Genomic DNA, 23044 nt, shown 5'->3' with positions numbered 1-23044 from the left:
CATACTCTTGCTCATCCTCCAATGTGATTTATGCCATCAATGTGTCAGCGATGCCCTTCCACCCTCTACACTGGACAAACAGGCCAGTCCCTTCAACAAAGAGGAAGAGTTGGATTTGTACCCCACCCTTCAGTCAGAGTCTCAGAAAGGTTTACAATCTTTCCCTTCCTCTCCCCACAACAGACACCTATGAGGTAGGTGGATCTGAGAGAGCTTTGAGAGAACAGTGACTGAGCCAAGGTCACCCAGCTGGCTGCATGTGGAGGAGTGGGGAATCAAACCCAATTCTCCAGAATAAAGTCCACTGCTCTTAACCACTACACCAAACTTGCTGAATTAATGGACATGAGTCTCACATCAGAAACCAGATCCAGGTGGGCAGCTGTATTGGTCTGAAGCAGCAGAACAAAGTTTGAGTTCAGTGGCACCTTTAAGACTAAAATTTTTTTATTCAAGGTATCAGCTTTCGTGTGCACAAAACCACAACATTCAGAAAACAGTGGGGGACATTTTCACCCTCCAGGACATTCAGCTGCTGACCTAAAAGTAGCAGTTATCTTACAAAGGAATTTCAAAGGCAGATTAGAGAGACTGAATTGCAACTAATAGCGAATCTCAAGACAATGTAGCCACCTGGACTGAATCAAGACCTAGGTTTCCTGTCTCACTACCAATGCTGATTTCTCCACACCTATTACCTCTCTGCATATCACACCTAGCCCAGTCACACCTGCTATTGTCATTTGCCTGCTAATGTCATTTGACATCTGAAATCACTCCACTTTCCAATATATAGGACAGATGGACTCACATTCTAGCTGCATCTGAAGAAGTGAGCAGTGACTCACGAAAGCTCATACCCTACCACAAATTTTGTTAGTCTTTAAGGTGCTACTGGACTCTTACTCTTTCCTACTACAAAAGGTCTCTTAAGACATGTCCACCACAATCTGGTCCTGCCCATATTAAGAAATGAATTACAAAACCTCTCTTTCCACCTTCACTGTCAGGTTGGTCTCACTAGCAGACAGTCCAAAAGATTATTACTCTCCTCCAACATAGGTCATAAAGTGTAGGTGTTAAGATGGTAAAGTTGTGTCTTCATCCTTCTTCGTGTTGCTTCACCTGATACTTTGGGAATTATCCACCTCCAGGGTAAACTCCCTCAACAATTTCACTGATAGGAAAGAGAAAGTTTTAAGAAAACTCCAATTTGGCCCCGGTCACACAGGCCGAATATCGCGCGGGGTGTGTGTGTGTGGCTAATTGCCAAGGCGCAGTTTGATGTGCGATTACGCGATCAGACGCGCCGGTGGCACACCACAGGTCCTTTCCTCGGCGCCGGCGCGATCACACCACGGACGTCTGGAGGCAGCCCGTGGCAAACGTTTACTAGTACCTTGGAGGTACTAGTTTTTTAAGGCGCATTGTCGGCGGTAAGTCACGGGTGAGCTCCACTTCCCAGATGTTGGGGTGTGATCACGCCCAGATAATCCGCCCACCATCCGTGCCTCTCCCGCGGCAACTCTGCCGTGTGACCGGGACCTTTGTTGGTCTGATTGCTGATGTCTGGGTGATCTGTTCTCAATCTACTTTGAGTTGTATTAGGAAACAACTGTGTCCACTTGAGTTAATTTTTATTCTTCTTCTCATCCTTACCTGGTAATACTGGGCAGGAATTTGAACCTGTCTCTCATACCTAGCATTCATATTATGTTTGCTGCAGCACACTGAGCACAGATTACATATACAGGCATTTCAAATCACACAAGGTTAATGGATACAAAGGAGGGTAAGGTGATTAATGTGTTATGCAAGGAACAGTAGAAACTGGTGCATCCCTAGCCGGCCTACATGCAGTTTCCTCAGGAAGGGATCTTCCTCAGTAAGGCCGCATACACAAGGATGTGCTGCCATGCTTATTTTCTCACTGTACTATAAAAGACATACAAGATTTATCATAAGGAAGCAGGGATACGGGGGGGCCCTCTCTATAATATAGGGGAGGGGTCATAGAGCATGTGCTTGGCTTACAGAAGGTCTCAGGTTCAATCCCCAACATATCCAGTTGAAAGGATCAGGTTTTAGGTGATTGAAAAGACTTCCACCTGAGATTTTGGACAGCCTCTGCCAATCTAACTAGGCAATACTGATTTTGATGGACCAATGATCTAATTCACTAAAAGGCAGCTTCATGTGTTCAATGCTCTCTTTCTGTGCTCAAGCAGAGGTCTCTGCTCATAAAACAGACAAGACCCTCCTAAAGAGTATTGACTCCTTCCACTCAAATGGAAGGAGTCAATACTCTTTAGAAGGGTCTTGAAATCTCTACAGAAGTTTTCATCTGGTACAAGAAAGCCTAAATTAGAACAAAAAGGCACCAACAAAGTGTTCACAAAAAGGAGATGGAAGACAAGCACATGGCAGAATTCTAAACCAGTGGAAAAGACAGCACATAACCATATGCTCAAATCGGACGAGAAGTCACAAAAAGTGTTTGGAGGTGAAATTGTAGAGACCAGACAGGGCACTGTTATAGTGGTTTAGGAAGCATGCAACACATCTTCTTGAAAGGACTCCTTCCCAAACACACAACCGGTTTACTGGTGGAAGATACAGACAGAATTTAACAAGGAAGGAAAGTCCTAGTTTCTCTGGTGAAAAAAAGTGTTTCTACACCCCAAAGCACCTCTACAGTTCCTAAGGTGCCATCCCTTAAGAGCAGAAGAGGATTGGCTGGTATTGGACAGGCTCACCTGAGGTGTATAGGGTCCTGGTGTCATGGGGTCAAGGCTTTCCAGATCCGCCTCCTCCAACGCCGCTTCCTTTGCAGTAGAGATATCCCTCTCAAGCTGTGTCAAATGCTCATCATACTAAGAAATCAAGAGAGAAGAACTTGGTTGGATTGCTAACCATCGGAAAAAGCTCTGAGCAGGTTCACAGTACATACTGGGCCACTCACCTCTGCCAGGGTCTGGTAACAGATATTTACTATTTCTTGAGCTGTTTTTGTGTATTGGCTGTCAGGCCCTGAAATGAAAAGCTCTATTTAGCACCAGCTAAAGACCTGAACAAAGCATCCTACCTCCCTCGAGCCCTCATCAATGGCTGGATTTTTCCAGTGCTTAAAAACTGGAATTCATTTATAGGCTACCTTTCTTTCAACTGGCAAATCAAGGGGGCTTACATAAAGGATTTTCAAGGTATCTCCCACCCAGGCCCTGACAAACCCAGACATGCTTAGCGTTAACAAGGCTGCTGTACCATGTACCAGAACACAACCTCCATAATGCCTGTTATGACCAATCAAATGACACGTAACAGTGTGAAAGCTTGTGCATTTACTAGAACCCTTAATCAGCCTGGATATTATTATTAAAAAAAATAAGAAGTGTTTTTAAAGGTACATGCTAGCTATACTATGTGCCTTCCAACCCGAGGAAAAGCCTGACTTCCTTTCCTGAGAAGCTTCTTCACAGGGTCTGGAAACATATACTAGCAAGAACCTTCAATTCTGAGCCCCACCAGTTCTGCCTCCACATCCCAGTTCGCTCTAACAATCCTTGCAATTTAACCAAAGTCAATCCTCATCTCTGTTTAAGGGCTGAGCAATCAAGCTAGAACAGTATGACAAAGATGCCAAGACAGTAAGAGACAGCTTCCCTCAGTGACTATATTTTAGGACAAGATACTTTATTCAAGACTAGGACTAACAGGTGCCACAGGATTAACTGACAAGAGCCAGGCTCAGATCCTGGCATTTCTTCAAGTCAAAATGGCAGCCTGCACTGCACAGAGCAAGTAACATTTCTCACCATTGTATTTGATACTGTTGGTAAGGATCAGGTTCACATCATCCAGAAAGGTTTCACGGCTCTGATATTTGTGCTTAGAGATATTCTGGAATGAACAGGTACAAGGTAAGTGTGAAATGCTGGAGAAATCTAAAGGAGGCAACCTGAAGTGCTGGCTTTGATCTGCAAAAAGCCCTCAATAAGAAAAAGACCCCAACATACTCTGGAGGATCAACCTTCTTCTCTACATTCCACAACCTCCCAGTGTGCCCTTCTACCTGTGAGAGTCCTCACCATTCCTACTGAAATGTTCAACAGAACCCAAACTGTGGTTTTCAGAACCAATGCATGCATTTGCTTGTTCATTCCTTACAGTGCAATCCCAAGGGAGGCACTGAGGGACCTGACTAGCAGAGATTCACCAGCGTAAGTAAGAATTATGCTGGCACAGTACTTCAGTGCCACTCCACCACTCTTGGCCACCATTGAAGCCCTGTGGCGGCCACCCAACAGCCAGCCAGTGGAACAGATTCCTTCACCAGTGTGGAAGTGGCCAGGCCAGGAGAGCATGGCAGGGAGTAGTTGGCTCCCTTAGCTGTTTCAGCCCAGAACACCCTGCCCCTGTCAGCAGCAGAAAGGTATGCAAGCCATAACTTTCTGGGGACACATCATAGCCCACAGGTGCCCTTGCAAGCCAAAAACTCAAGTGACCTCCCCCAATGGTGTGGCCACGCCCAAACAGCCCAGAGGAACACAGGATGCAACTACAGGCACAACTAATCCACCTGCCTCCCCTGTGGCAGCCAGATCCCCTCGCCATAACTCAATCGCCATCCCCCCCAGCCCTATAGTACCCTTGGCCAGGATGCCCACGAGCTCATTAGGTAGAGCATGTGACGTAGGACTCTGTTTCAGAGCTCCCTGTGTGGACTTAGAGCAAGTGCTGTGGCGCTTTGGTAGTGGAAAAAGTACAGAGTGAGCACTTATCACTACTGGGCGAGCACTCAATGCTAACACCCAAGGGGGAGAGCAAAGTCCACACTGTGTGGCTAACATGTCTCATTGCATAACCCTAACAGCTACCCCGCCTCCTAAGGCTCAACCCAAAGTGGTGACTGCACAGTGATTGGTAAGCAAGGATGAGGAACACACACCTGCTTCCTAATTCCCCTTGCATGAGGCCAGGTGCTGTCTCAGCAATGCCACCTCCCGCAATCAAGCCCAACACAGTGTTCATGCAGGGGTGGCATTATCCACACCCTCCCGGCACCATGGCCCCTGTCACGTAATGGGGAAAGAACCTAGGAAAGTTTCACAGGCAAACTGATGGGGGGATGTTTTCAGCCCCACATTTGTAGATCATTCTTTTGCCTCGTTACGCCCCCACCCAGCAGAGGACATGGCTCTTTGGTGGTTTAGGAGGTCTGGCAGCTGCCCCGCTCTACTCAGTGGAGCAGTTTTCTGGGCAACCATTGCACTCATTCCCTTGTAGGATCACACCCTTGCGTAGCTGCAGTAGATGGATCCTTAGCAGTCACTGAGCACCAGGACAGGTGAGTGTAGTTTGGATGGTACCATCATCTGCCTCAAGGGGGGGGTTCAAGGCAAAGTCCCTCCCCATGGAGCTGGGATTATGGAGTCTGCCAGGGCACCACATCCATGACTGAGCCCAGCATGGTGTTTGTGCCCAGTTGCCATCACTGCATGTGGTGACTCAACAGGGAGACCTCTGGGCATTCCCCCCACCCCAACACACACATTCTGTTCAGTCTGCAGTCCCATGCTGCCTCCTGGAGTGGAGCATTGCACCCTGAGAGCTCTTCTACCTGTGACTCCACCTCACTTAGATGTATGCCATGCCAGGGAAGGCTTAGTCTCTCTCTCCATGGCCCCAGAGAGGTGGCAACTTGAGTTATCAGACCTTTCCAAGATTTGCAGTTCAGTAAAGGCTGGGTTGTGCCACAACCATGTCTCTGTCTGTTTGGTTCCAACTGCACAACAGGAGCTCAACTCCCCTCCCACCTCACTCCCTCCCCGCCTTATCTGTGACTCCTCCTTAGGGATGGCCAATGACCAATACAAGAGGGAGGGCTCTGACCCAGGGATGCCCATGCTTGGGTGGCTGCGGTTGGCTGTGCAAGTGCCACTGGTCCCCCATCACGGTCCTCTGCCAACATAGCAGGAGTCCCACAGCACCTCCAAGGCTGGCCTCACACCTTGGTCCCCCTTACTCACCTCGCTGGCTGCTGTGTGAAGGGAGGATAGGCTGGTGGGTGGTCTGGGGGAGGGGCCCCCCTGTCACCCTGGCAACAGACATGTGGAGGAGGTACTGCTGAGGGGGCAGGGGACTGCAGGGTCCCTGGCCGGGTGCACTCTCCTTGTCATCTCCTCAGGCCTCCTTCTTGGTGATTACAGGCTGTGGACCTGTTTGGGGTCACCACCAGTGGGAGATTGCTGGGGCCCTTGCTAACTCTGCCAGCCGCCCTGTTTCTGTTCGGCAGGTCTCTGCTCCTTTACAGGGGTGGGGGGGATGTGCTGCAGACAAGGCCCCGCTCCTTCCTGCCCCTTGACTGTGATGTGGGTCCCTGGATTGCCAGCCCATGACTGGTTCTGTCTGCCCTGTCCATCAGAACTCTATTGGCACACCTGTACAGGATGCAAAAATTGCTGGGGACACTAATGTGGTTGCAGTCTGTGCAGCCCCACTTCTCGGTCTTTTTTCTGCCTCCTAGTCTCTGCTGCAACCCTTTAGGGAGCAGACTAGTGGCTCCATGCTTACACCAGCACTCAGTTGCTGCAATGCAGGCTGCCCTTAGGATTGCACTCCTAATTTAATAGAGTTTTTAACCTGGCTTCTGGCCCATAACAGAGCCAGCAAAGTGAAATTCAGGAGCTGAGGTTAGAAATGTACAGCTATTGCACACTGGGTTAAATTTTTACATGGCAGTTCCACTCTTGGTATTTTACCTGGTTTAAATGCATCTGCATTCATTCCTGGAACTTTTCAGCTCAGTAAGCATGCACAGGCCTTTCTTTAGCTGAAAAGCATTACGAGATGCCACATGAAGCAAAATTGCTGCACCTTTTGTCTTACTCACCTTGCGAATTGTCTCCAGATCCATTGGGCTGATGATGACTTTGTGGTAATCTGGTACAAATTTTTTGTTAACGGGATGATGAAAGGGCCAAGACTGAAAAGTAGATGACAGCAGATAAGAAGGTAACTGAGAACCAGTTCTTTCAGAGTGAATGTATACCAGATCAAGCCACCAGGGGATGTCAGTATGCTTTTTTACAACATTCAGCTGAAGCCAGAACAAACATTCCTTGCCAGTATCTGCAAGCAAATTCTAGTGACCAGTGTATGGATCTGTTATGCATTCTTAACAAAAGCTAAAATGGACTAGGACAGCTCCAGTACAAGGATATTATTTTACTAATATGTTATCTGTCACCTTGCAAATGTCACCATCTGAAAGATGGCCAACAAAACCAAATTAAAGCAATTAATACAATCCAAAATTATAGAGAAAAATCAGCTAAACTAACCAGACCAGTAGAGATGAGAGCAACATAAGAGCAAAAATAGCAGACAGTATGGAGGCTACTGGCCATTTATCAACATTTGTTCTGATCACACATATAAGTAGCTGCACAATACGTACGAATGCCAGGTGGATTTTATGGGTGTGATCACACAGGAACGTCTGGCAAGTGTCCCGCACCCATCACCAACCCGTTTCGCACTGCTGAAGAAGTGGAGTTAAAAAATACTGGGGAAAGTGCAGTATCAAACTGCGACTGGCCACTGACGGACTTCCCCGTGCGATCACTCCAGCGCGCTCCCATTGCGTCAGTGATCCCTTGTTGCAGAGCGCTGGAAACACGCAGCGAAGGAGAAAACCCGATTCACTGGCTGCTGCGTCTGATCACACAGTGGCGGGTCAAATTACTACGGCGCAAATAGCTTCGCTTCCCCCCGGCGTTATCTGGCACGTGTGACCGCACTCATTATTAAGCAGAGTTGCAGAAGAATGTGGACAGTTCTTTGGGCAAAATCCAAAGAAGGGGCTCAATGAGTCAATAGATAGTCACAGCAAGAGCCAGATGCTTAATAAGGAAAGAGGCATCTCTCAGTTATACAATTCGGTGCTTCAAGAATAAGGCTACAGCAACACTCCCCCTTATAGACTCCTTCCACCCCACAGACACACTTACATCAGGAACAGCCATCATCTTCTGGGTGACAATGTTGTCCAGAATAAAGGAAAAGGCCACTTGGTCATCATCATCCAGAAGGGGGTTAATTGCCTTCTCTAAACGAGCCAGTTTATCTTCCTTCTGAAATGAAGCCATTTTAAAATAACTCCCTTAAACTGTTTCCCATTGGGCAGCATGCTGTAATTGTGATATTTCAACCAATGTGCTTTCTCCATACCATGTTCATCTATTGTCTAACTTTCCAGCTGTTTTAGCTGGTGTGTATAAGCCATACATTGCTCAACAAAGTAGACTTATATTTCAGCCCCAACTTTTGAAAAAGTTTTTTTTTTAAAAAAAATAAGCCTTGAAAGTACTACTATTTTGAAGAAGAAGAGTTGGTTTTTATACCCCTCTTTTCTTTACCCTAAGGAGTCTCAAAGTGGCTTAAAATCGCCTCCCCATAACAGACACCCTGTGAGGTAGGTGGGGCTGAGAGAGCTCTGAGAGAATTGTGGCTGACCTAAGGTCAACCCAGCAGGCTTCATGCGGAGGAATGGGAAATCAAACCCGGCTCTCCAGATTAGACTCCACCACTCTTAACCACTACACCACACTGGCTCTCAGAAGAAGCACAGTACATATTGGTTTCCATTTCCACTGTAGTTATAAGTTGCAAGCAAAATGATGTTCCACCATCGAGTTCTGCTATTTATGGAAATAATTTAAAAATCCTAAAACTCAGCTTGGTGATCCCTATTATTAGATTCTACTTTTTTGAGAATATATGCAATGTGCGATCAACTACGCTCCGCTTCTGATGCTCTTCCAGGATCCTTCTCCTCTAGTCCTTCTGGAGGCACATATGCACTGTTCCTCAGAAAATTACCATCATCCTTCCATATGCAGCAAGCAATGGAGGTCTAAACTAAAACAATATTCACAATCTGTTTGGAAATCTATTGGGGAGGAGCCCAGATGTCTGAAAGACAAGATGCAAACTACAAATAGCAAACAGAAGTTCAGCTCAGCCCTAAAAATATCCTGAACTGAAAAGCCCCCAAACTACAAACTTCTTCTCCCTACTGCTGGGTTGCTCCATCACCCTTCATATTCTGGCTGGCCCCAAGACTTGCCTCTTTCAGCCTTTGATCACAGAGGTCCAGCATCGACTGAGAGATCTGAGTCAGAGAGTGCTTTGGCCCTGCAAAGAAATATCCATGGTGGGATACAGGCATTCCAACATAAGGATCCACAGTGGACATGATCATTATATTTCGTTGGCAGTTAAGATTTAAATGTATATTTTGCTACTTGAATATTGGTTTAGTGCTGTGAGCTGCCTTGAAGGCACTGCCGGGCTGAAAGGCAGAACATATGATCAACATTTCTCCCAGCCACAAAAGGTTCACTCTAGACAGACACATCCTCTTCCACATTCACACACCTGAAACAGAACACTCCCTGCAGTTCAGGCACTTATGTGGAGCTTCTATGGCAACACTATCCCACCAGTTACTTGAAGCTAATCCCAGCAAAAACAAGGCAAGAAACAAAGAGGGGCAAGTGTCCCAGGAAGTCATTGAGAACCAGGTGAAAATGGAATGAATGGCTCTCCAGGCAAGGCTCAGTCTAGGTACTACATAGTTGAAAAGGAGAAAGAGGGCTGCTTGAAAACTCTTCAGACTGGAGATGCAAGGCTTCTCAGCACATTGAGACAAAAAGAAGAAAATAAAGAGAGCAGAAGATGCTGGCAGATGAGAAATACTTAAGGCCATCAAGGAAGCAACTGGACACCCTATCCTAATGAGAGCCGGGCAAGTGCTAGAGGGGCACAAGGACTGAGAGAAGAATGCCCTTAATATTTGCCAGCCTTACAAATAAACCCTTAACATACCCACAAGCCCAGTCACCCCCATCCCTCCCCTCAACTGCCTCACCCCCTCCCCCTTTTTTCTGTGCAGCCAGAGAAAGCAAAGGCCCCTGATTCCAGCTATCCCTATCAGTATTTGAAAGCTGGTATATATCAAGTGAGGATTTTAACTACTTTTAAAGTTTTGTTGTGAGTCATCTCCATCACAAGAGAGAGAAAAATCACAAAAGCACACACCATTGTATGTCGCGCTGTTCTTCACAATCAGCTCCACGTGTTCTCGGAACTCCTCACGGGATGGGTAGAGGCGTTTGCGGACATTCTCCCGCAATGTCTGCAGGTCCATTGGTTTTGTGATGATCTTGTAATAATCTTTGACAACCTTCCCATTAACAGGTTGGTGGAAGGGGTAAGTCTGAGGAAGAGAGGAGTGTTAAACTGTATTTTTATCCTGTTCTTCAGGCAAATATTGATTCCCTCCCTCTGTTGGCCTCACTCACTAGAAGCTACAAGGAAGGAGAGAGGACTTTCAACTGGAGAGGGAGCCAGGCATGGTGGGAGGGTGCCTGCCTGCTCCCCCCCCCAGTGACTTCAAAGCCAAGATGCTAATGCCATCACCCAGAGAACATTTCAACTACACAGTCTGTATGTGGTAAATTTATATGAAGAGCCTTTGACATTTTTATTCATTGATATTATTTCGGTTAGCACATCTTATTCATAAGTTAGATGGTGAATCCCGTTGGAGGACAGCAAGTTCTTTATCATTTCTGGTAAAATGTTTGAGTACATGGTTTAGGGTGGGACATGAAACTCTACTTAGTTCTGGGAATGTAGTATTGGGATCTAGCTGCTGTAAACTGGGGTTCAACTTTCAGGAGACATGAACAACATCTGTAAATGGGAACATTTGGCAGCTGCCATTTGAGGATTACTGGGAAAGAAAGAAAATCTGGGAATTCATTCAGGTAAGTGGGCAGGCAAATAACATCTTCCACTTCAAAAAATCGTAACAGAAATCTTGCCCTCAAAATTCCAACTGCTAGCTTTGGGAGCTAGCTTTAGCTGAGAAGAATCAAGGATTCCTCAATGTCTCTCAGAGATCTGAACAGCATGTGGCTCTATATACCAATATACATCATGGCCAAAGCTCACAGGACTAAGCTCTTACATTTGGGTGATCTCGCATATCATTGATAATGCCTTCCAGGACAGAAGACAGTGTCACCATGGGATCCGTGCGCCGCCGGTGGATGGATTTGTGAGGCCGCTGAAAAGACACATACAGCACAAGGTTCACACATGTTGTACATTGAGCTCATCAATACTTGTGAAAAGCCATGTCTGAGGATTCCAATTTTCTTTACAGCTTTTGCTCCTATGCAATTATCCCCAATCCTGATGGAGGTTTAAAAATGAATCAGTCCCTACAGTTGTCAGCAAGGTGGAGAGCAAGGGAAAGTGCAATAAATGACTAAAGGGCTTACATTTAAGTAGTCACAGTGAACAGTGGTTCCAACTCGCCGTTTCTTCTTTGGCGGAAGCTGCTGCTTTGGAAACTTCAGAACCAAGGACTTCCTGCGAACTTCATCCGCACTTTAAGTGATCACGCAGGGGGAGAGAGAGAGAGAGACAGAAGCACTACAGTTTCCACTATGCTCTGGATGAAATTGGGTCAAACGCAAACTTCGGAGCAACCACACATTTTTATGGGACTATATTGGAAGACACTGAGTTGTACTGCCTTCATGATCCCTGTAACCCGACCACCAAATGGTATCCTTGAAGAGATCCTTACTGAACTAACCATCCCAACAGCATTATGAGAAGCCAGTATTCTTTCCATTTTACAGATGGGGAACCAAGGCTGAAAGACTGATTTGCCCCAAAGCTACCTGACAAAGGTTCATGGCTGAGATGGGACTTCAACCCAGTTTGGAGTCCAGTGCCTGTCAGTGGGATGCTGCTGCACAAACCCATGGCACCTCACAGCACTCCTCCTCACCTCTCAATCAGCTGTTTCCCCAAGACAATCTTGGTCCCTTCCACTTTGATCAGCTCCTCATTATCATTGGGAATGACAGTCTTCTCCAGCTCCTCTTCCTGCTCCTCTGTCATAGCCACAGGATTGGATGGTGGAGCATTGGTTTGGTAGTAAAGAGGGCAGAATTTGTTGGTTCTCATATGCCCAATGGCACCACAAGCACCACATTTTAACTGCAGCAAAAGACAAAATGAAAAAAGAATCAAAGCTTGCACCAGAAAAGTAGATCCAGAGGAGTTAGCCCTTGTTAGTCTATTGCTGCAAAAGCCCAGTATCACCTTTAAGAATAACAAACTTTATTGCGACAATAAAGTTTATTAGTCTTAAAGGTGCTACCAGAAAAGTAAGAGCACAGCTCTCAAATGACGGGACAGCAGCACAAATGCTAGCAAAAAAGTAACATCAGATTTAGAAATGGGGATATTTTGATACAAAGCACTGGCCTTACTGACAAACCATTCATTGCCATGAGTACTTCTAGTCAAATGTTGACCATAAAAATAAAGGTTATATCTGCATTAATGAAGACTTGCATGAACAGACACACATCCAGCATGTGCCAACCACCAAACAACTTGTTTGCTGTTGGCCATGATGACACTGGTATATATCTGAAGAAGTAAATTCTGACATATGGAAGCTCACACTGAAACAAATATTAGCCTTTGAGGAACCACTGGATTTTTGTGTTATTTTGCAAGGATGATCTCACAATCATGGCTGTGGTGACTGCCTTATAAATGAAGCTAATTCAGCAGGCCTGAATGCTTGTTTACTTGCATAATTTATACTGCTTCTCCTTGGGGAGGGGAAAGGAAAGATGTCAAGCCATGAAGCTCTGCCCATCTGAAAACAGGCTTGGTTCCCTCAGGCTTCTGAGACGTCAAGAGCAAAAAAACCCCTTCAAAAACTGCAGGTCAAAATTATCAATATTCCAGCTGGCTGGATGCCCATTCACCTCTGTTCTGGGGAAGGGCTGTGGCTGAGTGGCAGAGCATTGGCTCTGCATGCAGAAGGCCCCATGTTCAATCTCTGACAGCATCTTCTCCAGTTAAAGGATTTCAGATGGCAGGAAAAACCTTTCTCTGTCTGAGACCTTGGTCAGTTGTTCCTAGCCAGCAGACATTAGTAAGCTAGTTGGACTTGGTACATGCTTATTTACCTTCAAATCTGGTCGTTCCTTCATTTTCTTGGGCTTTTTTTCAGGAGGACCCTTCAGCTTTTCCTTCTCTTGGTTTCGTTTGAGCCGCCTGAGCTGCTCCTGGATCCGGCGCCTCTCCTTCCGCATCTCTTCCCGATGCTGTTCATCAAAAAGGGCAAACTTCCGGCTGGAAAACAAAGATCTCCACACATGGTTAACTGTCCAGTCCCAGTCCAGCTTCATATGGTTTCCTGTTCTCAGTCTCAGAACTAAACATGTGTTTTTTTAAAGCTGGTTCTAGACCAGCCACTAAAATGAGCAAGCTCCTCATCTTGCCAGGTAAGGCTTACCTTCGGCAAAGTAATCCACTTAACATTAGTTGGCCCTGCATGCCAGTGTTTCTCACCAGCCAAGATTCAATCTCCAGGGATAAGCCACAATAAAGAATGAATCCAATAATGAATAAAGAATTAATCCAAGAATTAATCCATTCCAATAAAGAATGAAACCAATTCAGGTGTTACTGTGTAAGTGCAATTTGCAAATGCTTACGAATCACAGAAAACTACCCGGCCCCATCAACCAAGCATGTGAGCTCCGGACAGAGATGGACATGCAATGCTAAAGCAGGAGTCTTTAGGCTGCGATCATACGCACAATTAGACCTGCCATAGATGCGAATGCTGGCAGATTGAAAGGGTGCGATCACCTGGGAAGTGCCCCCCAGCCGTCAGCAACCTGTTCTGCTCCGCCACAAAAGAGGAGTTAAAAGACACTGGTGAAAATCTGGTAGAAAACGGGTTGCGACAGGCCACCTACAGACTTTCCCCTGTCTGATTGCTCCAGCAGGCTCTCATGGCGTCAGGATGGCCTCATCAGGCCCCAGAACCTAAGCCCGACGGCCAGGAAGCATGAGGTAATGCCTGTCGGCCAGGAATCTGAGGTAGAGCATGAACCCCTCCCTTTCCCTATGGATCTCCCCACCTCTTGCACCCGCCCTCTCACGGGGGAAGCCAAGTCATGACACCTCGCTTCCCCACCATTATTTTTGGTGCGTGTGACCGCGACCTTAGGCAATTTCCTCTCCCTGCATCTCACCTCTCCTGGAAACAGTCCCACACCAATAACTCACCATCTCCTAACAGGCAAAGGAAATACAGCACCCCACAAAGCCCTTACATGAACTCTTCATCTTTCGTGGTCCGTATCCTGCTGTATGCATCAATGACTGAGGGCTTGCGGACTGTCTCGCATCTTACATATTCCTTCCCATCCTCATCACGAAACGTGCGGTAGATTTTTAGACGCCGGCCGGTGGCGGAGGAGTTGAGGCTGGTCACTGAGGCTGTGTCATCATCTTTATGAGAGCCTCCCAGATTGCTGGGAGTAGAGGCTGAAAGGGCAACACAGCAGTGTTTTCTGAGTGGAGAACCAAAGCACAAAGATGGCCAAGTCTCCCGGATTCTACTGCACAGTCCGGACTTTCAGGAGCCTCAGTTGAAAGAGGCGAGAGGAACCACACTCACTCACATCCCCTGGGCAGCTTTTTGAGATGTCACTCAGCCCCTCAGCTGTCTGTGTCTGGTTCATTTACCTCTTGTATTTGTGGCTACTTCTATTCTACTCTCTAAGTTTTCCCTTTCTGCTACTATCAAGTTCCACTTTATGGAACTCCTCTTCCTTTACAGTTTGCTAATTAATCCACTACTAATTAGCATTCATATAGAACTGGATGCCAGAAATTCCCATTAAAAAAGCTTAAGCTGGGGCCTACTGCACCTTCCTCCCTGGCACTGGCTGCCCTCACCAGGCAGCTAAACACTCACACAGTCCTTTCTTGTCCCGCCTGTCTTTCTTGGTCCTTTCCTTGTCGTTGCCACTGTCTTCCCCAAGAAGCATCCTCTGCAGCTCCTTCCTCTCTTGCTCCTCCCTCTCACGGGACAGTTGGGAGCTGGTTTTCTTGTTCTGAAGCATGTTTTCTATATTCTTCCCCATCTCCTCAAAGTCACTATCCTCGGCAGAGCTGCTGTCCGTGTCAGTGGATAAGATCTCAGTTGATTCCAGAACCCTGAAACAGGGATGGTTGCAAATCAGTTGGTTAGTTCACAGTACAAAGGCATTAGGCCATAAACTTCAGAATGAAAGGATGAACAGGCAAGCACCAAGCCAGTGTTCAAGGACTTACATGGAGCCTTTGGGCTCCCCTGCAACTGACTCGCATAAACACCTCAAACTTTTGTCTCTTTGAGAAACAGAACACCCTTGCTAGTTTGGTATCCCTCACTCTTTTTGACCTAGGGCCAATAGTCTCATTTGGAAGAGAAAAATAGGGAATATGTATTTTAAGTAAGCAAACCTTCCTGATCATTTATTTATTTATTTATTTGATTTTTACCCCGCCCTCCCTGCTGAGGCAGGCTCAGGGCGGCTTACACAAGGTAACAATAAATAAAACAACATAAAATATAAATGTTAATATAAAAACCCACACCATAGTTATTAAAAACAATTTACATAACAATGGCGGTACTGGACTTGATAAATCTCTGATTAGCCTCATGTTAGGTCTACAGTCTGTTCTGTGGAGTGTAGTTATAGTAATTTATTGAGTTAGATCCTTGTTGTTTTATAAAGTAGTTTATATGAACTTTTTTTTTAATTATGGGGGGGTGCGAGGGGAACCCGGGGGATTGTTGATGTTAATTTTAATGTAAATTTTTCATTTTTTTAAATAAAAAAAATTCATAGGGGGGAAAAAAACAATGGCGGTACAGCTGTGATAAAGTGCATATGGACACATACACTCAGTGATAAGTTCCACAGTCGGCGGGCTCCAGCTGGAAATAATATTGGCACAGGGCATAGATGGTGAAATGCAGCTCCTTACATAAATGCTTGGCGGAAGAGCTCCCTTTTTGCGGCCCTGCAGAACTGTGAAAGGTCCCACAGAGCCCTGATCTCTTCTGGAAGCTCATTCCACCCAGTTGGAGCTGCCACAGAAAAAGCCCTGGTCCTGGTCAATGTCAGCCTGGCATCCTTAGGGCCAGACGATTTTGCAACCCTGACCATAGTGCTCTCTGGGGAACATGTGGGGAAAGGCGGTCCCTCAGGTAGGTAGGTAGGTCCCTGACCATAAAGGGCTTTAAAGATAAGCACCAGCACCTTGAAGCGAATTCGGTACGCTATAGGTAGCCAGTGCAGTGCTTTCAGTGCAAGCTGGATGTGCTCTCGCATGGGGAGTCCCATCAACAGTCTGGCCGCTGCATTCTGCACCAGCTGAAGCTTCCGGATTTGGGTCAAGGGCAGCCCCATGTAGAGAGTGTTGCAGTAATCTAATCTCGAGGTGACCATAGCATGGATCACTGCCGCCAAGTCATTGTGTTCGAGGAAGGGAACCAACTGCCTTATCAGCCGAAAATGGTAAAAGGCTGACTTAGCAGTGGCTGCTACCTGGGCCTCCATCGTTAGAGAAGCATCCAGGAGCACTCCCATGCTCCTTATCTCCGACGCTGGCATGAGTGGTGCCCCATCAAAGGATGGGAGTGGAATCCCTAACCCTGGCTCGCCCCAACTTAGGCACAGGACCTCCGTCTTCGTCATATTCAATTTCAGTCAGCTCAGTCTAAGCCAGCCAACCACGGCCTGCAACGCCAGGTCCAGATCTCCCGGGTTAGAGTCTGACTGGCCGCCCAACAACAGCTAGAGCTGGGTGTCATCTGCATATTGGTGACAACCCAATCCATGCCTCTGGGCAATCTGGGCAAGAGGGCGCATATAGATGTTAAAGAGCATCTGGGAAAGTACCGCCCCTTGTGGCACTCCACAGACTAGCGGGTGCCTTTGGGACAGCTGTTCCCCTAGTGCCACCCTTTGTCACCAACCTTGTAGGAATGAGGAGAGCCACTGCAAGGCAGACCCTGAATCCCAACATGGGCGAGGTGGTGGATCAGTAGTTGGTGGTTGACCGTGTCAAATGCCGCTGACAGGTCCAACAGCAACACTACCAATCCACCCTGATCCAGGTGCCTCCAAAGGTCCCCTTACTGTAGGATCATTAATGCAGCTTTTCCTAAGCTTCCCTGGGTTCAGTGCAAGTTATTTAAAACCAAAACAAGAATGCATATACATGATAAAAACAATCCCATCATCTACTTCCCTACCATATTCTAGCATTTGCTTTTTCCTATTACCTAAAACATCTTAAATAGCTTCTAGAAAATACATCCACATTTGGACTTCCAAAGGTCTTCAGTGGGAGTGGGAGCGGTAATTGCAGGTGTGGAGGGGGAAGTGTTCGTGAATTTCCTGCATTGTACAGGGGGTTGGACTAGATGACCCTGGAGGTACCTCCCAACTCGATGATTCTATAAATTGTACAGCTATGGAGAAGGTATCAAAGTGATCTTCCAACACACCCTGAGTGGCAGAAAGTGGTCATGGTTGGTGAGTGACCAATACTGGACAAACAGGAAGGTGTCCCCTAGGTCTATGGAGCCATTCACGGGTTACAAAACCCAAACATTGTGGCTAGAAGGATCAGGAACTTAAAGATCAGAACTCACTTGTTTTGCAAGTCAAAGATGCGCTGGCACTCTTCTTTGTACCTCTCCTGGTGTTCTGCCACAGAGAAGCGAGACCCACGGGCAAATTTGCTCATAGGCCCCTCACCTGAGCGAGCCTGTTCTGTGGACATCGTGCGGACAACATCAATCACCTCCCAGCGGGAAAGTTTCTTAATCTAAGGAATGAGAAATTTGCTGACTGCAAAATGCTGCTAACATTGCTTTAGCAGAAGGGTGGGTCTAAGACAGCTTCTGTCCACTCTCACCTCCTCTTCAGGTACTCCAAACTTGCGAAGAAGCTGTTTTGCATTTTTGAGAGACAGGCGCCGGAGATCAGCATCCGTTCCGGTCACCGTCTTCTTAACGGGTTGTGGCTCCTTGTCATCCTGCTTGAAGAAGAGCAACACTTTTCCATCTCTGGGCCCACGTGAAGATCCTCAGTGAGAAACTCTGGCCCTTTGGCCACACAAGTGGACCCCCGTGAGGGGGTACTTGTGAGGTGAGGTCGAAAGACTCCTCTTTTCCTTAATGCCCACTAAGGTACCTTCTACTGAAATAAGATAATTGGTCCATCAAAGTCAATAATGTCTACTCAGACTGGCAACTGCTCTCCTAGGCCTCACGCAGAGGTCTTTCACATCGCTTGAGCTTTTCCACTGGTGCTGCCTGGGACTGAGCCTGGGACCTTCTACATGCCAAGCAGATGCTGTACCACTGAGCTACAGCCCCTCTCCTCCTTTGCCTATCAATAAGCAGCACACCCTTAAGTAATTGCTCAGCAAGTGCTGCTGACCAGGCCCTCTTTCTCAGTTCTCAACCTGGATCACTCGCCTACCTTCTGTTGTGTTGGCTTGTTGGGGATCTTTACATAGGAGAATCCTTCTCCACAACCAGTGGGATCTGCCACTCCAGTCACTTCCAGGAGACATTTACCCTTCATTGCTGCTATGAAGGCCCGAGTGGTGTTCCAAGGGGCTGTGCGCACCTAAAGAGGAGGAGGAGAAGAGAAAGCCACAATGTGTCAGTGGGAGGTTCTTCACCATCTGACACACTGGTCTTGCCCATTTACTGACAAGTCCTAAATCAAACCATCACCCTGCATGGTTTGGCCTCTACCTCATCATCGATCTTCATCTGGAAATCTTCCTCATTTTCTTCTTCGGGAGCAAAAAAGGATTTCTCCCCATAGCCTGCATCCTGCAGAACAACAGACAAAAAAGCGATTTGCTAAGTCACTCAACACTAGCTCAGTCAGCTCAAGATGACCTGGAACAGCTTAGCTCACACAGGATTTATATACAAAAGAGCGTCCATCAGGCCTTTCGCTCAGGAAGAGACTTCTGCCCATCAGTCCATTCAGATACTGAAACATTCCACTTGCTGTTGTCAGCATCACCCTTGTGTTGGAGGACAGTAACCCCAAAGCTGCTCACAGCTGTCTTCCACAGAGCCTACTCAGCTCCTTTTTTATGAAGCTGTTTTTCCTAAGCCAGAGATTGCTCTGTGCTATGCAAGTCAAATCAGATGCCAAATGTGTGCCAGCTCGGCTGAGAACTACCAACCTAGAGCACTGCAAAGAGAAGAGGGAGACTGTCCTCCACCCAACCTTTCTGTTCACTGAACCTTGAAGCACACACAACCTAAAGTCTGCCTGCCCTCTTCATTCCACTTTAACACAAAGCACCTTGGCCTGAAGAGAAACTCCACCCAACTTGTGTATTCATTTCTAGTAATTTTAATGTTAAGCATTCTAGCGAAAACACCATGTCCCTGGAAGTAAGGCTCTGATGCTACTGGAACCTTGCAAAGACTGGAAAAAACAGAACATTCTTATTCTATGGCCAAGGTTTGCAAGGAGCAGGACCTTTGTTAGTGCTCCATGGTGAAGGATTGGCTACAGCCTGGCTGACAAGGCACCTCTAACTATGCCTGTTAAGAGCCAGGCTTACCTGGAGAAGTGATCATGATTGGTAGTCTATCATCACCATAAATCCTCCTGCTGTTGGGACTGCAGGACTGAGCCAGCCTTGTGGTTTTTAAGCATCTTTCACAGCACTATGGTGACTGGTAAGACCAGGGAAGTTGGTGAACCACACAAGCTCACCTTCAAGCGCTGCTCTGCTGAGATCATGCTATAATAGGCACAACACTGCTCCGGTGACACCATCGCTCGAATCTCCTCTTCAGTCGGCAATCGGAAATCTGGCTTCAGGACCCACCAGTTGGAATCCATTCCTGAAACAAGCAGCAGCCTCCACTGAGCCGCTCTAGCAATGCCAGCAAACATTCCCTCCCTCCCTCCTAGTCACAGGAGGAGCAAACAACAGGCAGTCCTCCAGTAGTAGACACAGCTGAAGTGAATGAGTGATTCCAAGGAGACACACAAACGCTCATTAATAAAGATTAGTTATCCTAAAACCTTTTTAAAAGATCACCCTTCTTTATTGACCCGGTAGTGAATTCCCCCCCCAAAAAACTTCTGGAGACTTAATGTGATGCACGACACTGTGTGTGGCTTCGTTGACCATTTCTCTTTCAAAGCCATTTCCATTACACTGGCTTTCAACAGCATGAGAGGTTCAACTGTTTTGAAACCATTCTCTCTCACACCGAGGGCCGTTTCTTACAAGATTTTTTTGTACCTTGATAGAGCACACATTGTGGCAGGATGCACACATGTATCAGCTGTGGCTTTTTTTCCTTTAAAACACATGCAAGTGGAAAAGGAGGGTGTCACTTTTCATGCACTGTACAGGTAAAAACTGAAATGTAAGTACAAGCTATTTCCTGGAGGAAGATGATGGTCTCCTCAGCGAACCCTGTGCCTTGGCTCACCATACTGAGCCAATTTCCTGGAGGCAAGGAAGATGATGGTCTCCTCAGCGGACCCTGTGCCTTGGCTCACCATACTGAGCTCCTGCCTACCTGTGCGCTTGAAGTCTGCACAGAGCTTCAGCCGCTTCCGAATACTGCTCTCTGAGTGGGACGGAAAGGCTTTCTTGATGTCCTCCATGCGAATCCTCCGGGGTCGGTCCCTGCTCTTCCAGAACAAGCGATAGATGAAGACCTAATAGGGAAGCCAAAATGAACGGCTGAGATGCAAACACACTACAGTCATGAAGCTGGGTGGGACTAGCCCGGCTCTAAGGCAGACTCCCCCGTGCCTTTTCTGTGCCTTCCCAACTCAAGGAACAGTTCAGTAAATATCAGTCCAGTAGCCTGAAGAATCCTGCCAACCTAGTAGTTCGAAAGCAAGAAATTGCAAGTAGATAAATAGGTACCACTTCGGTGGGAAGGTAACAGCGTTCCGTGCACCTTGGTGTTTAGTCATGCCGGCCACATGACCACGGAAACGTCTTTGGACAGCGCTGGCTCTTCGGCTTTGAAACGGAGATGAGCACCGCAACCCTAGAGTCAGATTCGACTGGCTTTCGAGCAAGGGAACCTTTACCTTTACTTTTAGCCTGAAGAAAGTGAGCCATGCTACACAACTGAAGAGCTGGGCAAGTACTCTGAACCTGAAAGCCAGATTCAGCTTGTGGGAGGAGAGGGAAAATCCCTTTGAATCTCAAACACACTAGCTCGTCCAGCAAATTAACACAAAACTCTTTTACCAGCCTGTCCTCAGACCTGCATGTCAGAGGCAAAGTTACTTCTAGTATGTGATGAAGGCAATCCAGCTAGCATGGCTCTTTTCCCACCCTGGCTAGGAAAGACAGAGATGTAAAGAGCACCTCTGTATGAACAAACAGCAGAAGCTTGAAAAGAGATCAGAACTGGTCAGTGGGCATCCATCTAGCTTGACGAGCCCTGCCTGTGCAGTGACTGGGAAGAGTAACCTGATCTCAGGATAACTGCAGCTTGTGTAATCCCCCCCCCCCCCAAAAAAAAGAAGTCTCGAATATGAGTATTGGCTCGTTTGGAGTTGGGACCAGGAACTTCAAAGAGACAGCACTCCTGGCCAACCACAAAGATATCCACCAGCTCCCGGATGTAGTATCCTTGCCGTGTCCGGATAATTAGGAAGTCTGTTTCAGGCATCTTGTGCAGATAGATTGGTGCCCTGAAGAGATTGTTTTCAAATGCCTGAGATGAGAGAAGAGGCCATGTTAATCAAAGCCACCATTAACAAGCAAAAGGCCGAGACTTTCAATGCTAAAGAGGTCCATTTTTGTTGTTGTAGTGCCTTAGAATTCCCTTCCCTTTTTGACAATAGAAACCACAACATTAAACCCACAGAGCAAATGAGGCAAGGCAACCAGAAAGAAGAGTAGGCAGAAGCCCTTCAAGTATTTAAACTCTGGTTCCGAGCTATTCATCTTCCCTCCAATCAAAACAACAATGAATCTGTGAATAAGAGCTCTGGGAAGGCACGATTAGAACTGGGAGGGGTTTCCCTCCCCTTGCAAAGGATCTCCTGCTAGCTAATCTGTGTAATCCTGGCAACTCAGATCAAATGGGAGGATTAATCCATTCTTCAGGACACCTTCCTTCCACTACTGATGGAGAAACTGTTGGATGCCAACAGTTACTCCCAATTCATCATGGTGCTTTCTGCTGCATTCTGACCACAGCTCGAAATGGTCTACCAGTGCCAAACCAAGTGCTCTGATCTTAGCGCATCTGTCCCTCTGGGACTTCTGCAAAGGAAAGCACAGTACTGCTTCTCCACCTCACTACAATTCTCTAGGACGGCAAGGAGGGAGAAAAGGCCAGAAAGCAGAGTTCAAATTATTTTTTCATACATTACAGAACTCCCAACAGGCACAGAAGCACAAGTATCGGGATTCTCCGCATTATTTCCTACATGGAAGTGTAGCACGAAGTAGCTCTTTGGGCAACTGGGCAGTACAGGTAATTTAATTTGAGCAGAATAAGCACATTCACCATTGCAGTCCCCCACACCCCTCTTGAACATCTTTGCCTCTCCTGGTTTGCACTGGGAATGCCCCAAAGGACACCCAAGCACAACCCCAAGTCCTTAAAGGAAAAGGCAGGTGGTATCTCACCTGAAGCAGCTGGCCTGGGTGGAGAGAGCCTAAAAAGGGAGAGGTATGGCAATACACGGTCTCCCCATATTTACAGTCTGGGGCCCCAGGATCCTTGCCTGGCTTCTGTTAGGAGCAAGACAAAATGAGTTAGAAGCCAACCTCAGGCTGCTGAAGCTCAAGCCCAGAGACCAAGCAGAAGCATTCGACTCACCCGTTTGTAGTAGTTCTTGATCTTGGTTGCCATCCCCACCTGCATCATCAGGGGAGCATTCTCCTCACTGTACTCTGCCAGGATGAGGTCCCCATCCTTGCCAGTGAGGTCCTGGGGGGTGCGCATGAAGAACATCTCCCCACCTCCAGATGCCTGCCGCTCCTGTTCTCTCATCTAAGCAACGGGCAGCAGGGAAGAATGTCAAGGAACCAGAGATAAGTCAGGACC

The 23044-nt window shown here is 47.1% G+C and overlaps 1 protein-coding gene across 1 annotated transcript in view; it reads right to left on the bottom strand.

The window, feature by feature from the left end:
- TAF1 (TATA-box binding protein associated factor 1) overlaps positions 1–23044 on the bottom strand; it is a 38961-nt gene that overhangs the window by 5994 nt on the left and 9923 nt on the right. The window contains 22 exon segments of the mRNA XM_015409025.1: positions 2757–2873; positions 2963–3030; positions 3816–3900; positions 6893–6985; positions 8013–8135; positions 9131–9198; positions 10105–10282; positions 11039–11137; positions 11355–11463; positions 11873–12084; positions 13074–13239; positions 14232–14445; positions 14879–15120; positions 17615–17790; positions 17881–18000; positions 18450–18599; positions 18731–18811; positions 19719–19849; positions 20540–20681; positions 21476–21700; positions 22624–22728; positions 22817–22990. Of these exon segments, the coding sequence (XP_015264511.1) occupies positions 2757–2873; positions 2963–3030; positions 3816–3900; positions 6893–6985; positions 8013–8135; positions 9131–9198; positions 10105–10282; positions 11039–11137; positions 11355–11463; positions 11873–12084; positions 13074–13239; positions 14232–14445; positions 14879–15120; positions 17615–17790; positions 17881–18000; positions 18450–18599; positions 18731–18811; positions 19719–19849; positions 20540–20681; positions 21476–21700; positions 22624–22728; positions 22817–22990 (3078 nt within the window).

Source organism: Gekko japonicus, unplaced genomic scaffold (genome assembly GCF_001447785.1).
Source record: "Gekko japonicus isolate JY-2015 unplaced genomic scaffold, Gekko_japonicus_V1.1 scaffold19, whole genome shotgun sequence".
Classification (NCBI taxonomy): domain Eukaryota; kingdom Metazoa; phylum Chordata; class Lepidosauria; order Squamata; family Gekkonidae; genus Gekko; species Gekko japonicus.
The sequence above is the reverse complement of the archived record's forward strand: the minus strand, read 5'-3'. Positions and strand labels throughout refer to the sequence as shown.